Genomic DNA, 18,024 nt, shown 5'->3' on the forward strand with positions numbered 1-18,024 from the left:
CACAAGAAAGGTTATTCTGATTAGTATCGCGTGAACACAAAATTCAAGCATCTTCTGAACGAGCTGGAGTGAGTGAATTGGTCTTCTGATGGTGCTTCTTCTTAACCTACCAAAGCCCTTTGTAAAGACCATCCAAGGCAGACCGGTTTCTTAAAAACAGTTCTCCATCGCAACTACTTTAACACATAAAGCATCTGCTACTTCTGCCTATTTGTTCATTCCCGCTGCAGGAATTTCTTCCGGGCATAGTTCGGAAAGCATCATTCACGAACATATGAATCGTCTCCGGTATTCGTTCGTCCGGCATTACAAATATCAACAATGTGGCACCTTTGTATCGTTGTTTTATCACACAAAACTACAGCTCATGCTCTGTCAAACACTATCAACGTATCCTGCACTGTATTGGGCATTTGTTGATGCTATTCAGAGGGACCGATATGGGTATTTTGCAGACCAAATTCCAATTTATTCACTCCAAAATCCCGCACACGTTACTTACCATCTTGAAAGTTCAGGGCGAAAAGAAAACCACAAACGACACAATGCCGGAAGTTGTCAAAGTGCGTTCAGTGGTTGACAGTGCTCTAGCGCCATCTATCGACGATTTTCGAGGCCCTGTGTTGTGTGTCTCTTATTTTTTTTGTCAAAACGTCGTTTAATAACTCGTGTAAAATACTTATAAGATTTTTGTATCTTGATAATTACAATTTTCCTAAATTTAGAGCAGGGTCTAACAAATTCATTTTTATTTAACATTTTTAGCGACCTGACAGCGCAAGCATTTCTTGGTAACGTAGATTATTGTAGTTTTTTCACTGGACTGTCAGCTGTCACTCGATACCGTTTGTTTTGAAAATAACGTTAATTGAACGTTTCGGTGAAATTTCCACAAAATAGCTACGATTGTGTTAAAAAAGATATGATTGAATACTGGAAATATTCTAATAACACTTTCAGCATAATTTTTTCACCTAGAATGTTTTTTGATGTCTTTGAATGGTTTTGATGTCAAATCTTTGTTTACATTCGAAAATCTACACACTGAGCGCTCTTGCGCTGTACGGTTAACAAAATTTACATATCCATGGCAATGATAAGCCCACAACAAATCAGTTTACACTCGTGTAAACGTTTATTTGTTGTGTAAAACTTTAAAACCACAAGTTTCATTACTCTGCTCCCATGGAGCTTAAAGAAATACAACGTACTCGCTCAAGTGAACCAAACACTGCACAATCGGCAACAACCGAGGACCTATCAGTGTTAAGTCGATTTCAGGATCTAACTCTATTCGTCGAAAAACCCACTAAGCAGGAATCGTTTACGTCCGATGTTGCGAAAAAGGTTGCGGAGCAACAGCACCAGCAGGAACATGTGCTTGACCTGACCGGTTACCGAAAACTGCGTTCAGTAGGTCAAGGTTCGTTTGGTGTCGCTATCCTGTACGAGCGACAGTCCGATGGCCAACAGGTGGTCATGAAACAGATAGCCCTCAGCAATCTTGCTAAACCAGAACGAGAGATGGCCATGAACGAGGTGGAGGTGTTCTCGAAGCTTCACCATCCCAACATCATAGCCTACCTTGGCTCGTCCGTGCGCGGTGATCTGCTGTTGATCGAAATGGAGTACGCAGACGGTGGAACAGTCGCGCAGATGCTAGCCGAACGCAACCAAAGCGAACCACTGCCAGAACGGTTCGTGTTGAACATGTTCGAACAGCTGACCAGTGCCATAAGCTACATACATTCGCAGAACATTCTGCACCGCGATCTGAAAACCGCCAACGTGTTTTTGCATGGCAAGGGCACGGTAAAGGTTGGTGACTTTGGTATCTCCAAGATCATGAACACCAACGTGCATGCACAAACAGTGCTGGGTACTCCATACTATTTTAGTCCAGAAATGGTAAAACGATACGACATCTTGGTGCAATCGTTCCACACTAATCGTTCTTCTCCTGTTTCAGTGCGAAGGAAAGGAGTACAATGAGAAGAGTGACGTTTGGGCCCTGGGCTGCATTCTCGGGGAAATGTGCTGCCTGAAGAAAGCATTCACGGCTACAAACCTTTCCGAGCTAGTTGGCAAAATCATGAAGGCCGAGTATGTTCCTCTTCCCAGCAACTATTCGGAATCCTTGGGCCACGTTCTGGGATTAATGTTTAAAATCGATCCAATCGCACGGCCCTCTGCTTCGGAGTTGTTACAGTATTGGGTTCCGTTCATCTATAGGAACCTGGGATCTGTGGAAGGGTATGGTAAGAAAGCATGATTTTCTAAACATAAAATTACATGCCATTTGTATCACAGTTTTCAGTACGAAAGCCATTCTTCGAATACAAATAAAACCGAACCGTTGGCTATTAAACTACAGAATAGAAATTCGTTGGTGGATGACAATCCCAGCTCAGCAGTTTACGGAGAAGGATCAACAGCTTTGTTGAAAACGGATGTAAACCAAACCCCATCGATCGTTCGTACCGTCCTCTATCAATTGCTTTCATTCGGTACGTCCTCTTCATTGGCCCCTTTGCATCTACCGGCTACGATAAACATTAGGCAGATAGCAACACGTGGTCAGCATTTTGTGGCCGTTCTGGAAGGTAATTACACTGAACAAACTAAACAAATTGTCCACTACTGATGCGATCCATGTACACTTCAGATGGTTCGGTGTACAGTTGGGGAGAAGGAGACAAGGGACAGCTGGGCCATGACGCACTCGAAACATGGCATCACATTCCCATGAGAATTCATACAATCAAGCATCGAAAAGTAGTTAGGTAAGGAACAATGGGAATGTCCTTACTGCACAAAGGTAGTAACAAAGCCCTTCTGTTTTTAGTGCTGCAGTCGGTGACGGGTTTACCGTTCTTTGCACTGCTTCCGGCATGCTGCTGGCCTGTGGCGATAATAGCTACGGTTGTCTTGGGCAAGGCAATAAGGTGTCACTGCTGGTACCGAAACAAATAGGCAAACTGGAGCACGTTCCCATCGTACAGGTGGCCAGCGGTACCACGCACGTTCTGGCCCTCACCGAAGGGGGCATCGTGTACAGCTGGGGCAGCAGCAGCAACGGTGCATTGGCGCTTGGCAAGCGCATTCACGTGGCCCTAGAACCGGAACGTATCATTTTGCCACAGTTGGTTCAGAACGTCCGAGAGGTATATGCAGGACCGGATTGTACCGTTCTCATCACGCGGCAAGGAGACTGCTACTGCTGTGGAAGTAATGCTGGCAATCGGCTTGGACTTGGTAGAAAAGTTTCTGGCACCGCCACATTAAGCCCGATCCAGCTCGATACCACACGATCGAAAATAATCGCTGTCAGTGTGGCGGATACGCATGCAGCATTTCTCCTCGAAGGTGGGTTTTTAATTACGCTTGGCGATAATACCAGCGGACAGCGTGGTGCTGGACATAAATGTGAACTGTTACAACCGTCGATCGTTCGTGAACTGCAATCACGATACGTTTTGGTGAGTGATACTATCGTTGCTGAAATCGGCAAGTGATTGTACCTTCCCGTATTTTTGTAGAACGTGAAATGTAGCCAAACATACACTGTTGCAACTACAGACGATAATTGTGTCGTACTCTGGGGAACGCGCATTGGTACACCGGAAGGCAATGAGGATTCCTGTGGATCAATTGGAAAAAACAATAACGGCCAGGTAAAAACATAATTTATTTTATCACATTTTTAGTTTTTAGTTGTATTATCATCTTTGTTTTGTGTTCTTGTGGTATTTACATTTTCCAATTTTTTATTGGGTTTCTCATGACATGTAATGGGAATTGCATACTGCATGAATTAATTCTGTCAATGGATCGTCCATGTATTACGTAACGCTGAAATGGTGATGGCGGGTTGTTACAAATCGTAACGATAGGGTGATAGGGTATCGTGGGAATTTGTTACAATGAAAATGGACATTTTATAGTGTATGCACTAAAAAAATGAATGTCTACAACTATTTTGGTGACTGCTGACTCCATCTTAATTTGGGCCTACCACGCCGCCTCTGTCCATGTGGACGACCTAACAGGGCTTTACCGGCTAGGTCGTACGGTGTCATTCACATGACGTGACCAGTCCAACGTAGCCTGGCGAGTCTGATCCGCCACTGATCGGCTGATCGGCGAGTCGTTGTAGCGGCTCCTCCATTGTCCTTCCACACATACGGGGCCAAACATCCATTTAAGCATCTTCTTCTCGAACGTTAAGAAGGTTTCGTCGCTCGTGAGTGGGTTTGTGAATTCCTACAGTAGGCCAAGACCGCGAGGTGGTTGTAACGCCGGTTGTGTAAGTAGTAACTATAATTACAGATTGTCTAATGTCACGGTTAAACGCTGAAGCGATGTTCGCGAATTAGGGGTTATTTTCGATACTAAATTTAATACTAATTTACACTATAGACATATCCTAAATCAGGCTCTGAGCATATTAGATTTTATCTGCAAGGTTTCTAAAGACTTCAATTACTTGACATGTTCGCAAGCTCTCTCCAGGTGTTATATCCGTTTGGTACTAGAATCTAATTGTGTGTTATGGCACCTCTACTTCGAATTGTGGACTAACAAGATAGGAGCCGTTAAGCGAAAATTCACACGATTTGCTCCATGTTTATGTTCGCGTAATGTTTCGTTCCATCTTGACTACAGAATCCGCTATTTATTATGATGACTTGAAACGCTAGACGACAGACGTGAAGTCGTTCAATATGTTTTTGTAGATTTTTTTTTTTAATAAACTGGACTGGTTAAATTGACGCCCGGACCTTCTAGCTGTACTAAACATATGTACCGAGACGGTACATCAAGAAACCGCGAATTCTTTGCTCCTCAACTTCGTCGGCATTTGTATAGTTTCAATGTTCATGTCCTAGTCCTTATGAGAAGCTTCAATGAGCGCTACAACGTTTTTGATTTCAACTTCACTGTGTCTTCATTCTTCTTCATCATTTCTTCTTTTATTCAAAAAATCATTTCTTCTTTTATACGCCACATCAAATGTGCATAATATGCGTTAAGTCAGTATTAAGGCCGAATGTGTGACCATACACTTTTGTTAAAATCAATAGTCAGGAGGGATTTTTTTCATGTGGAACAGAAGAAGGGAACACCCTTTTTCAACACTTACTACTACTGCTTTATTAACACGTTGACCGTTTGCCGGGTCGGGTCGAACTCACTCACGTCGAGGATTCTATCGCCCTTTTATAATAACTGGGATGATAGAAACACATAGAAATAGAACTAACCAGAAGCATCTGGACTCAAACTATCCAGAAGGATCGTTGCCTTGCAAACAATCGTTACATCGATAGAGCGCAATTAAGTAAAATTAATGAAAGCAAAAGTAGCACGGAGGAAAGAATGAAATTTTGTGAGTATTTTCAAATTTGGCGTTACGTAATAAACGGATAATTCCATTTCAGAATTCTTCGAACACGAATTCGCTACAATTTTTTAATGAACAAACACAAATTCTCACAATTCAACAAATTCTCGGACTGATACGTACGACAATAACGACATATGGTTAACCATTTTTTTACATCCCGGCAGAGACCTTCCTTGACAACGGTTGCCAACAGTACGACGGCGCTAGCAAACATCTTAACCTCTCTCTATAAACACGAGACCATACTAGATCCTATCGACGTACTAGCGTAAGTGAACTTATCTGTACTTAGTGAATTTAGTGAACCTTCATACATACGTTATTTTCCATTAATAATGCACATGGCTATCACCACGTAGACTGATAAATATTCTTTTTTAAATAATTGCACATTTTGGTTTTATTAACCATATTACACGTTTTCCCAAGCTCAACTTAAATACTCTCATATCTGGTAGCAAATATTCATGACGAAAATGGGAATTATCTGCTCATCAACTCAATCTCAAACTGCATGTGTGTACAAGTGTTTTAAACCGGGGCGTTTGTTATGTAAGTGTGCAAAAAAGAACCGTATCTTCAATGTGTCTCCGCCGTCCTTCTGATTCGTTCGAATGTGAGACGCTCATCCATTGCAATTAGAATATAAACACTATTTTAGTCTACGAAAAAAACACTTCGCAATCTTCCTTCTCAGTGTAAAGACATTGTCGCAACAGCTTCCAAGAAAGATGCTTCGCAACTTTATCGTTCTTGTGTTTGTGCTTTCCACACTGATGTGTGCATACGGTAAGTAACGACGACAAATCTCGGTCTCGTTTGTGCAGCCGCTAATGCACGGTTTACTTGCAGCCCAAACCACATCGGAACCAGCAGCAGCTAAGCAACCGTCATGCAAGAGAGGCGAAGTGTATAGAAAATGCGGTAGTGCTTGTGCGGAGACAAGATGCGGTGCCAAAAAACCAAACTGCAAGCCTATGTGCACTCCTGGATGTTACTGCACAGCGGGTTTTGCGCGTAATGCTAATAAAGTATGTGTGCCAAGGAATATGTGCCAGTATTGAAACTTAGTCGGTTAAAAAACTAGGCTGAACCATATATAATTTAAATATCATACATATTGTGAGTGTCTTCTGGTTAACCTTAGTTAATAGTTGTACAAAATTGTCATGTTTTGATTATCTTTCATTGACGTCATTAAAGATCTTTGATGTATTTATATAATTAGGTATTATAACGAATTTGATACCATTGTTTTATATTCCTCCTTAAAGTTTTTGCTTATTTGAACTTTATCTATTCCCCGAATCAACGTATAATACCGTACCGCATATCTGGGGGCTTACCTAAGAATCATATTTGTAATCGTACATAAAACCCGTACCCACATGAATCCCCTTAAAAAAGGTCGTCGCTTGTGGAAACTAATAGCATTTCCATTAATTTATAATCGGTGCATTGTAAAATTCATCTTACAAATTACTACGGAAAGTTGCATTTCTAATCGCTAGATTTGGATTCCTTAACTATTTGACTAACAAAACTTTTCATAAATTCCAACTTAATTCGTTGTACGTAATAGCGTAAGTGAACTTATCTGAACTTAGTGAACTTAGTGAACCTCTATACATACGTTATTTTCCATTAATATTGCATATGGCTATTTAAAAGTGTAAGTGTAAGTTTGTAATTTTATCAAGAGATGACTACTATTGCAGAATGTCCCCAATTGATGTAGAACAATTTCACGTATTGATTTATACCTCACTGTTTAAATCTCTTTTCCGATCAACGATCATGCTTCTCTAGGCAACTAGGACCGAGGGGATGCCTTTAGGGCCTAGAGAAGGACTTTATGCAGGTGTTTGTTTAGGATAAATACAAGAAAATTCTAAGAATGAAAATCGCGATGAGCCTAACTAACACAGGCAAAGCATATAATTATGCGATTTACCATCATTCAGATTTACAATAAAAATTGATTTTCAGTGGTACCTCGCAGGACCACTTTCTACTAGTACAAACTAAGTGTGAAATGAATCGTCTAGCTTAAAATCGTTTGGTAAAAATCATATAGATGAATATAAATGGTGTTCACGCGTAATTACTTCAGCAGGAAAATGTCGTTAGGAAAATAGTAATAGCGATCAATGTGATCGTTTTGATGCAGTTATAGATTTTAACGATGTTTCTTAAATCTGAGTTTCATAAACTTAAAATTTCTCTCAATTGTGGATCAACTATCAATAAAACACAACTTATTTTCGTATTCTACAGGCTTCAGGCACATGTAAACATCACACAATATTGCACAAGATGAAATTTAAAAACTACTAAATCTCTGTGTTGACGTTATTATAGCCATGATTGGGACATTACGTGTATCCATGTTTTATTGTGAATACCTTCCATATTTGTACAGGTGTATGAAAATCATTCCTGTTTCGTGCCTAGAGAATAACAACCGAACGAACGTTTTTGTTTTGATCCACGTTGTATATAAGACGTCTAGAAACGTGTGCTGATTTCATCATTTTGCACACAAACGAGCTGGAACAGTTTTCTCTGCAAACGTGAAACCTCCAAACAGATATGTTGTACAGACTAATGATACTAGCTGTTGTGCTTTCAGTGCAGTTATTGCAGCACACTTCTAGTGGTAAGTGTTGATGGGAAGCATATACCCTCACTACTGTTGGGTTAATATTTGTCTTGCTTGAATGTACTATAGCACAACAGAAAGTGGGAAGTATCATCGTTGGGCGATATTGCAAAGCAAATGAGATGTTTACCACGTGTGGCAGCCAGTGCAAGGAACCGAGGTGTGAAGCTGGTTTAAACGCGATTTGTCCACAAGGGTGTCAAGTGGGATGTTTTTGCCAAACTGGTTACGCACGCAACAAGAATGCTATTTGCGTTCCATATCAAAGTGTTCGAAAATGTCAGAGCCTCGGAGGTTGCGCATCCGTTGTAAGATGCATGTAAAAGCCAGTCTACACGGAGCGCATGGCCAGACGTTGTGTCAAATTCGGTTTTGAGTTTGGAAAGAGCAAACATTAGTAATCAAACCCTCAAGCGCGAATAAATGTATACATATCCTACTTGTGACTGGCGGGTAGAAGGTATGTACCGACAATATTGTGTTTTATTCGTTTTGTAATAACAGTTTGAGACAATGGTCTTCATTGACACACCAGAAGCCTCGTTTGGATGAGACCTGTCTTTGGGTCACCCTTTTAGATGACATAATGGGTTGTGATGCACAATTGCCGTTCTCCTGAATCCACTTAACCAACTTAATCAACCAAACCAACTTAAGAGTTCTGGCTCTAATATTTCACTGACTTATCTGGACAATAAATGGGCGAATTTGTTCTATTTACGATGTAAGAAAAGGGTCAAACATTGATTGAACAATGGAAACGGGGTACTGTCCCATGCCTAAGACGTCCATTATACGCCTTTTAAGGTGAGATACGCAGGTAGACGCAGGTTTTCGTGTAAAAAAAATGATTTCAGTTGTACCAAAGGATCAGTTCATCGTAATACACCCATTCTTAAGCTTCACTACAATTTTAACTGAAAAAATCTCGAATCTGGAAGCTAATATTCATGACGGAATGGGAATTATCTGCTCTGTACATGTGTGCTCAAGTGTTTTAAACCGACTGGCGCTTGTTGTGTAAGTGTACCATATTTTCACTGTGCCTTCGACGTCCTTCCTTCGACGACTACGCACATCCATTGCAAATAGTATATAAACACTATTTTAGTCTACGAAAAAAACACTTTGAAATCTTCCTTCAGAGTGTAAAGACATTGTCACAACAGCTTCCAAGAAAGATGCTTCGCAACTTTATCGTTCTTGTGTTTGTGCTTTCCACACTGATGTGTGCATACGGTAAGTAACGACGACAAATCTCAGTCTCGTTTGTGCAGCCGCTAATGCACGGTTTACTTGCAGCCCAAACCACATCGGACCCAGCGGCAGCTAAGCAACCGTTATGCAAGAGAGGCGAAGTGTATAGACAATGCGGTAGTGCTTGCATGGAGACAAAATGCGGTGCCAAAAAACCAAACTGCAAACCTATGTGCACTCCTGGATGTTACTGCGCAGATAGTTACGCACGTAATATTAATAATGTATGTGTGCCACGGAATATGTGCCACTATTTAAATTATAACGGTTAATTAACTAGATGGTACTAAATAAAGTATAGATAGTTCAGTTTAAATATCGTGTGTGTCCTCTAATTAATCTTCAAATGTTTATTAGTCTACCATGATCAAGGTGAAGTTATCGATGTTCCTATTTTTTTACTTTTTTGTGTTAATTTTTTTTCAACATATATAATCAAAGAATTGTTCAGGCCGCGGAAAACCTCGGGTTGGCGATTAACGAGGCAAAAATCAAGTTCATGGTGGCACCACCAGCAACGCTACTATGAAATCCTAACTATCGAAGCGTTGACGTACAAATAGGTGAGGGCACTTTCGCAGTCGTCCAAAATTTCACCTATCATGGGTCAAAAGCCAGCACCGACAATAACATTGACGTTCAGATACGCGCTAGAGTGCTGACTGCCAACCAGTTATATTACATAAATTACATATATTACAGTCTGAGGAAACTTCTCCGATCAAAATTCCTGTCGCGATGAACGAATCTGGGACATATATAGTCTCAGTACTCACTTACGCCTCTGAGACATAGACTTTGTCCCAAACTGACAAAATCAAGATCAAGCTGACAAGCTCTATGAGCTGTACGGCGAACTTACTGTCGTACAGCGGATAGGATTTGTCAGGCTCCGGTGGGCTGGTCACGTCATGAGAATGACACCGGGCGACCCGTAAAGTCCTTTTAGGTTGTTCACATGGACAGAGGAGCCGTGGTAGGCCCAAATTGAGATGGAGTGATGGTGATGATGCATCCGCCAGAATGGCCGGGATAATGGTTTGACTGACGAAGGCGCTCGCCCGTGAGCGGTTTAGAGGACTACTGCAACAGGCTAAGACCCCGAAGCGGTTGTAGCGCCGGATAAGTAAGTAACATTACCCAACATTAAATTTCAGAAAAACAAAGTATCTGTGTTGGTGACATTATTATAGCCATAATAGGGACAATACGTTTACCCATTGTTTATCTTGAATACATTCCATATTTGAACAGCTGTATGCAAACATAACCCGTTTCTTGCGTCATGGATAACGAGCCCAGGAAATTTGGTGCTGGAGATCCATGTAGTAAGACGCCGAGAAATGTGTGCAAGCGGACTAGCGTCAACAGTTTTCTCTGCAAATGTGAAAGTTTCTAATAGCCATGTTAGACAGACTAATGATACTAGCTGTTGTGCTTTCAGTGCAGCTACTACAACACAGTTCAAGTGATAAGTATTGATATAATCATATAAGAAAGCATATTATCTTGCTTGATGGTCTTTTTGAACGTACTGTGGCAGAATCTTGAAGCAAAATACAAAGCAAATGAGCCGTAGTGTGAGATTAGTATAAGCTTTAATTGTGTCCAAGTATCGCATTGGATGTTTCGTCACAAAAGTCACAAAAGTAAAGGAGAAACACAGTAAAGGACAATTTGAGGCCAAGAGATTTTTTCATTCCTAAACTTTCCCTTTCTCGCAAACCTTAGCAAAATCCAGCTGAAAACCTGCCCGAGGTACTTTTGGTTGCACACTATTAGGCGCTCAAGCGATCACTCTTCTCTTTGTCGCAACCAAGGGGTTCGTTCCGAGTTTTTCGATCTGCTGCGTTCGACATAGACCTTCCGTTCGCAAAGCTAGGGTCAACTAGTCGGAGGGCAGTCGCTGCAAAGCGAGAATCCTATCGGTGAAGACACCCGAACGCCCGGTTACAATCGGCGGGCATGCTTGTTGCTCGGAGTCTGGCAGCCCCAGCATACTTGCTACATGCGCGACTGACTGGTGGCACAGCGGATGGCGGACAACAACTTGAATTCTATAATTAATAATCATTCAGGAACAATGTTACAAAGAACGCCACCAAAAAAATGACTTCAAACTGGCCATTTTCTAATACATACGTACCTCCCCACATACCGTTTGAATGTCTTTCGTCTTTACACAGGTGTATTCGAATATTCCCGTTTCTTGGATTGCCCACTTCCAAGAATTGCAACAGTAGAAATGTCTGTTTCGATCGTTTAGTATACAAGAGTCCAAGCTCAAAAGTGTATTTAAAAGCTTCGGTTTGAATCTACTGCAACAACACTCTCCTCAGAGCTAAACCTTTAAACAGACATGTTTCACAAGCTAATCATTGTAACTGCTGTGCTTTCAATACAGCTACTCTTCCTCAGTGGTAAGTTCAGACGGAAAAATACATAGTTCTAGTAGCGCTTAAGGCTTCAATACTATTTTGTTAACCTTACCCAGCACAATCTCCTGCAGCCGAAAGCAAGAAGCCACTGTGCGGGCCAAACGAGGTGTTTGCAGCTTGCGGCAATAAGTGTATGGAGCCAAAATGCGGACAACCTTTAACCACGTTCTGCCCTAAAATATGTCAATCCGGATGTTACTGTATTACTGGTTATGCACGTAGCCAGAATGGTATTTGTGTGCCATATAAACGGTCTAATACATGCCAGAATCCCAAAAATCCTGCAAGTTGTACAGCTATTGCAAGATGTGCTTGATACGTCATAAATAAAACACATTCACTTTTAAATAATATACCAGAAAAAAAACAATGTACAAAATTTTAGTATCCAAAAATTAAACTTTTCAATTTAACTATCGTTCATCCATTGTATTGATGTACTGTCGCGAAAGCCATATAGTCTATATAACACACACATAACATAACATAATCTACATACATAACATAACAGAACAAAAACGAAAGTTGAACAGAAAAGCAGATTCGACTAGTAATTAGAACACAGAGACGAGTTGCTTTCTAGACTCCTTCATTCCTTCTACATTACTTTACTCAAACTATTCTACTATCATACCACCGTCATAAAGACCGTCTCGAAGGCAAAGTTCTTCTGCTTACTTAGTAACCTAGAGTTTAAGGTAGCCCACCTCATTATTTGTTTGTTAGTTGCGTCTCGTTTGCAGATAAATCTTAGTAGACGTATCAATCTTAGTAGACGTATCAGCCCGATAAGGATGTTATCGGGCAGCCCGATAAGGATGTTATCGGGCAGCCCGATAAGGATGTTATCGGGCAGCCCGATAAGGATGTTATCGGGCAGCCCGATAAGGATGTTATCGGGCAGCCCGATAAGGATGTTATCGGGCAGCCCGATAAGGATGTTATCGGGCAGCCCGATAAGGATGTTATCGGGCAGCCCGATAAGGATGTTATCGGGCAGCCCGATAAGGATGTTATCGGGCAGCCCGATAAGGATGTTATCGGGCAGCCCGATAAGGATGTTATCGGGCAGCCCGATAAGGATGTTATCGGGCAGCCCGATAAGGATGTTATCGGGCAGCCCGATAAGGATGTTATCGGGCAGCCCGATAAGGATGTTATCGGGCAGCCCGATAAGGATGTTATCGGGCAGCCCGATAAGGATGTTATCGGGCAGCCCGATAAGGATGTTATCGGGCAGCCCGATAAGGATGTTATCGGGCAGCCCGATAAGGATGTTATCGGGCAGCCCGATAAGGATGTTATCGGGCAGCCCGATAAGGATGTTATCGGGCAGCCCGATAAGGATGTTATCGGGCAGCCCGATAAGGATGTTATCGGGCAGCCCGATAAGGATGTTATCGGGCAGCCCGATAAGGATGTTATCGGGCAGCCCGATAAGGATGTTATTAAGGATTATGTTTCATCCTGCTATCGTGTTCGGCCTTAAAATCGATAAAACGAACATGTGAAATTGTTTCAACGCAATCTTCTCTTAGATCTGGAGCTCTGATCAGTGGTTCACCGTTTCGTACTCCTCCCACTTCATTGCTCGTACCGTACTGGTCCGTCTGATTATGACCAACACTGCGTGTTACTTGACCTCCAATAGCTGAAAGTTATAATACGCATAGAATTTTGGAACAGGTCTGTTTTGCTATCCTTGGCACTGCTGTCTGGAATGGCTGAACCTGAACTTGATCGTTCTGTGCTAAATAACTACTACACGTAAAGCAGAGTCATACATACTTGTATTGGCTTGGCTGACATAGTCCGCCCCGCTTTTTAAATTGTATTCGTGCTGTACAGCATATTACTTGTTGACTGTACGAACTCATCCAAATGTACTGTATTGTGTGTGGTCCCTATGTTTGAACAGGTGCCGCCAAACATTCCTATTTAGTGCATCAACAACAAGCGAGGGAAATTGTTGTTTTGAGTCACTATCAGAAATGTGACAATTGATAGAAATTAGAACAATTTAGAATAATTTATGTTAATGTTATATTTGAAAATTAAAAAATTTTGTACGGAAAATCCGAACAGTTTTTGAACTTCTTCGCCTAGCAAGGACGTGTGCTAACCGTTGAATGCCTTCCGTATTTATACAGGTGTATTCCAATGTTTTGAGATACTAGACGCGGAAACATTTCTGTTTCAGTTATTGGGTATATAAGAAGCTTGTGAAATTTGAAGAAGAAGCTATATAAGTATATAAGATGCTTTGTGTTTAAAAGTATCTTTGTGAATCTACTACATCAGTATAGTCTGTACCGCTGGGCCCTCAAACAGACATGTTTTACAGACTGATTTTTCTAGCTGTTGTGCTTTCGATGCAGCTGCTACTCCTTAAAGGCAAGTGTGGTTCGCAAGCACATGCTTCTACTACAGTTTATGATATAAAGAATATTGATCCAACCTTATCTAGCACAATCTCCTGAGTCCGGCACGAAGAACCCAGTCTGTAGTGGAGCAAACGAGAGGTTTAGCAAATGTGGCAACAATTGTAGTGAGGACAAATGTGGTAAATTTAGATCGCTCTATTGTTTAAAAATATGTCAATCGGGATGTTACTGTAGTAGCGGTTATGCACGTAACAAGAACGGTATCTGTGTTCCTTATAAATCGGTTCGTTCCTGCTCGAAGCCCAATTCCTTTTTCAGTTGTACTTTCTATGCAAACTGCGATGTAACCATGTGAAATAGTTGTAAATATTGGCACAATTTTACTGTTAAACGATTACTAAAAAAGTGAGTTTTCAACAGCAATGGGCTCTGAGTTGGTCATCCAAACTAGGTTGTATTTAAGACATGATTGGTGCTCATCCGTGTTTGTTTGTCGAGGAAAATAGAAATTATTAAGTTAATGTGTTATATTCCATAATTCCATAACATAATACTGATGGTTACGGACGCAGCAGTTTATTCCAGACCATAATACTTGCCATACGGTGTCGATGATGTGCAACCTTTTTTCTACTTATTGCTCAATAAACAAGTGTTTAACCATCATCACATAGATTGAACTGTCTGTTGAACTATTTACGTTTAAGTATAGTCTATTAGATATACGGCCCGGCCGTTCTTCAGATAAATTTAAAAAAAAAGTGTTGAACCACCATATAATGATATCTGCGATCAACAATGTATAAGACATACAGGATTGTACGCATCATATGGCAGATATGCATGGTTTAAGCTGGTTCACGTTGATCACGTTTTAAAGCTCCTTTGCAAATTGTACACTTACTTTGGATGTTTAGGAACCCACAATTGAATATTAATATCACAGATCGATTACCGCTCGTTTTCAAGAGCAAGCAATGCCACTGGAAAAGATAAGGTTGGTCTTATTTACTGTCACATACATGGTACATGGTAGTATGGTTCTGTAGAGTTTTTCGATAGTAACAGTATCCGGTAGTGGTATTCGCTCGTGCGTCTTCTGATGCAGCGAATTTATAACACCCTCGCGAAGAAGATTTTAGACTGCTTGAAAAAAATGTTGAGAGTTGGTCCAATTGTTCAATCCGATACTATATATACTGTTTCTTGAATACCTTCTGTATTTGTACAGATGAATCCAAATACTTCTATTTTATTTGCTGCTGGACTCTGAATACCATAAACGAATAAAATTCTATCTCGATTGATATAGTATATAAGGAGCTCAGAAATGTGTTTCGACATCATTCGATCTTCTTACGCAGTTAAAGCCTCAGACAGACATGTTACATCGACTTATTATTCTAGGTGTCGCGATTTCGATGCAGGTACTATTCCTCAATGGTAAGTGATGATGAAAATGATATTCACTTAATGTATCTAACATGGGGCGGCCCGGTGGCATGATCGTAGCGGCGCCGGTCTCCACACGAACGGACCGGACCAAAATCCCATCCGGGCCAATCCCCCGTCGCAAGGACTGACTATCCGGCTACGTGGTAAAAAATAAGTCGATACGGCCAGGCCGTTCTAACGAAAAAAAAAATTTATCTAACATTTATTTTCGATTCCAACCAAGCACAAACTCCTGCATCGACAACTCCGAAACCGCTCTGCAAGCAAAACGAGCATTATCTAGAACTCGGGGATAGATGTATGGAACCTAAATGTAACTCAAACAGGTCTATACGTGCCGTGTACTGCAAGACGAAATTGCAACCTGGATGTTTTTGCGCAGCTGGTTATGCTCGTAAAAAGGACGGCATGTGTGTTTATTACAAAATTGGCAGTGTATGCTCGAACTCCCGCTGTTTAAAATATATAAACTGTAATGTAACGTTGTGAAACAAACTTCACAATTGGAATAATTTTAATCCACGTCAAACGTCAAAAGATAGGACATGTTTAAAGGAGAGTACGCCAAGCACGGACAAGTGTAATTTAACTCCAGGAAATAAAATGCTTATGCTTAAAATGCAATGAATCTGATTTTTGTAAGTTTAAAAATTGTTAAAGCATATATTTTTTAATCGATTGCTATTAGTCGAATAGTCGACCACTCCTCAATACCCAAACTAACGGCGGATGAATAACAATTCGAAACTCTTACTGCATACCGTCAAGCGCATTTTCCAGATGTGCAGGTTAAATACACATGTAGCGCCACAGCTGAGTGGCGCATTGTTATAGAAACCCTTTTACTTACTTTTAGTTTTACAATTCCACCAAACTATTCTGATAGTATACTACTCTGTAGCGTTAGCTACATGATCTGCTAGCTCGGACTGTATAACCATAGGTGCATGCACCTAACATTCTACTCACTAAACAGTTCTATTCGATCGAAACAAGAGGTTACATTATACCAGTCAGTACAGAGTTATAAGTACAGAGATTGAAATAGAGCTATTAAATACTGCTCTTATAAATGGAACATTGTACTTGAGTCTAACTTTTTGTTTTCATCTAATACTAATAACCTAAAACAAGTGACCAGGCGGATCTTCTCGAAAAAATTTAAAACCTGGCGCCAAGATTTCTCATCCATCTTACATATCTACAAAAAATACACAATAACGATCGTATCTTACGTAACTGCATTCGTACCACATTTCGAACCTCCGAAAACTGGCACAAACAACGAAAAAACCTATTTCGCACACGATCTCATTTTGCAAACATGGCTATCAGCTGAGCAATCTGACAGATATCTGTGTAGTAGGCTATGAAACGCCGGAGACAAGCTCTACAGCCCTCTAGCGTCACCAAAACTTTGTACAAGTGTGGTAAAGATTTGGCCAACTTTAGGAGCCGCTTGCATAGCCTAATATAATCCTATCAACACGTAGAATATACGCGTCATGTATTATATATAAGCTGCCCTAAATCAGCTCAATCCATTCTTGCTTTATTGCTCCGATTGCCGGGTGGTACTAAAAAGTGCATCATGATACACAGAGGTAGTTTATTAGTGATCGTGATTTCGGTGCTGGTGCTGTGTGTGTACGGTAAGGCGTGCGAAAAAAAAAATTGCAGAAGTTTGCCATCGTTTTAACACATTATAACTCATCCAAACAATATAGCACAAGAACCAGAACCTATCAGTCAAAGCTCTGCAATGATCTGCAAGCGGGGTGAAGCTTACTCGGAATGTGGCAGCAGTTGTACCGAACCGAAGTGTAAAGCTATGAACATGATCTGTCCTGCAATATGTTCCCGGGGATGCTTTTGTAGGGAAGGTTTCGCACGTAACCGATACGGGGAGTGTGTACCAAGGTACATGTGTCTGTACTTAAATTACATAGGATAAATGAACACTAAGCGTCGCAAAGGGTAAGGAAATGGTTTTTATTATCAAGCCTACGTGTGTAAAAGCCGATTGAATGTGCATCTTTGTTTCTTGTGTTTTATCAGCACCTGTTCTGTTTGCTTACACACCCGAAATAATAAGGTTATTATCTTAATTTTCGATTACTATTTGTATTTTTTCTGCAGACTGTACTCCTCCCAGCAACAGCAAAGCGTAGGATCATACGTAAAGCTGCTAGATGTGCATCCTTTACAACATAGCATTCTGGTGCTGGTTGAAACCAACTGCCCCTTAACGTAGTGTTCAGCCCTACACGTCAATCACTAGGAAGTGACACATCCACGGACATGGAGGGATGCTCGTCGCTCATTTTTGCCAATCTGTTGCCACATGGTTTTATAACCACCCCACACGCATTTCAGCTGAGCAATGAAAGAAACTGTCTACGAATTTTTATTTCTCACATA

At 40.9% G+C, this 18,024-nt stretch overlaps 1 protein-coding gene across 1 annotated transcript; it reads left to right on the plus strand.

Moving 5' to 3' along the window:
• Positions 1-1,185: 1,185 nt before the first annotated feature.
• LOC128712732 (serine/threonine-protein kinase Nek8) lies at positions 1,186-17,857 on the plus strand. Its single transcript, XM_053807606.1, has 8 exons — positions 1,186-1,908; positions 1,970-2,253; positions 2,311-2,603; positions 2,666-2,783; positions 2,846-3,479; positions 3,540-3,674; positions 5,572-5,675; positions 17,743-17,857. Exons 1-8 carry the CDS (start codon positions 1,186-1,188, stop codon positions 17,855-17,857), a joined length of 2,406 nt encoding a protein of 801 aa, XP_053663581.1.
• Positions 17,858-18,024: the final 167 nt, after the last annotated feature.

The sequence above is a fragment of the Anopheles marshallii genome, chromosome 3 (genome assembly GCF_943734725.1).
Source record: "Anopheles marshallii chromosome 3, idAnoMarsDA_429_01, whole genome shotgun sequence".
NCBI lineage: Eukaryota > Metazoa > Arthropoda > Insecta > Diptera > Culicidae > Anopheles > Anopheles marshallii.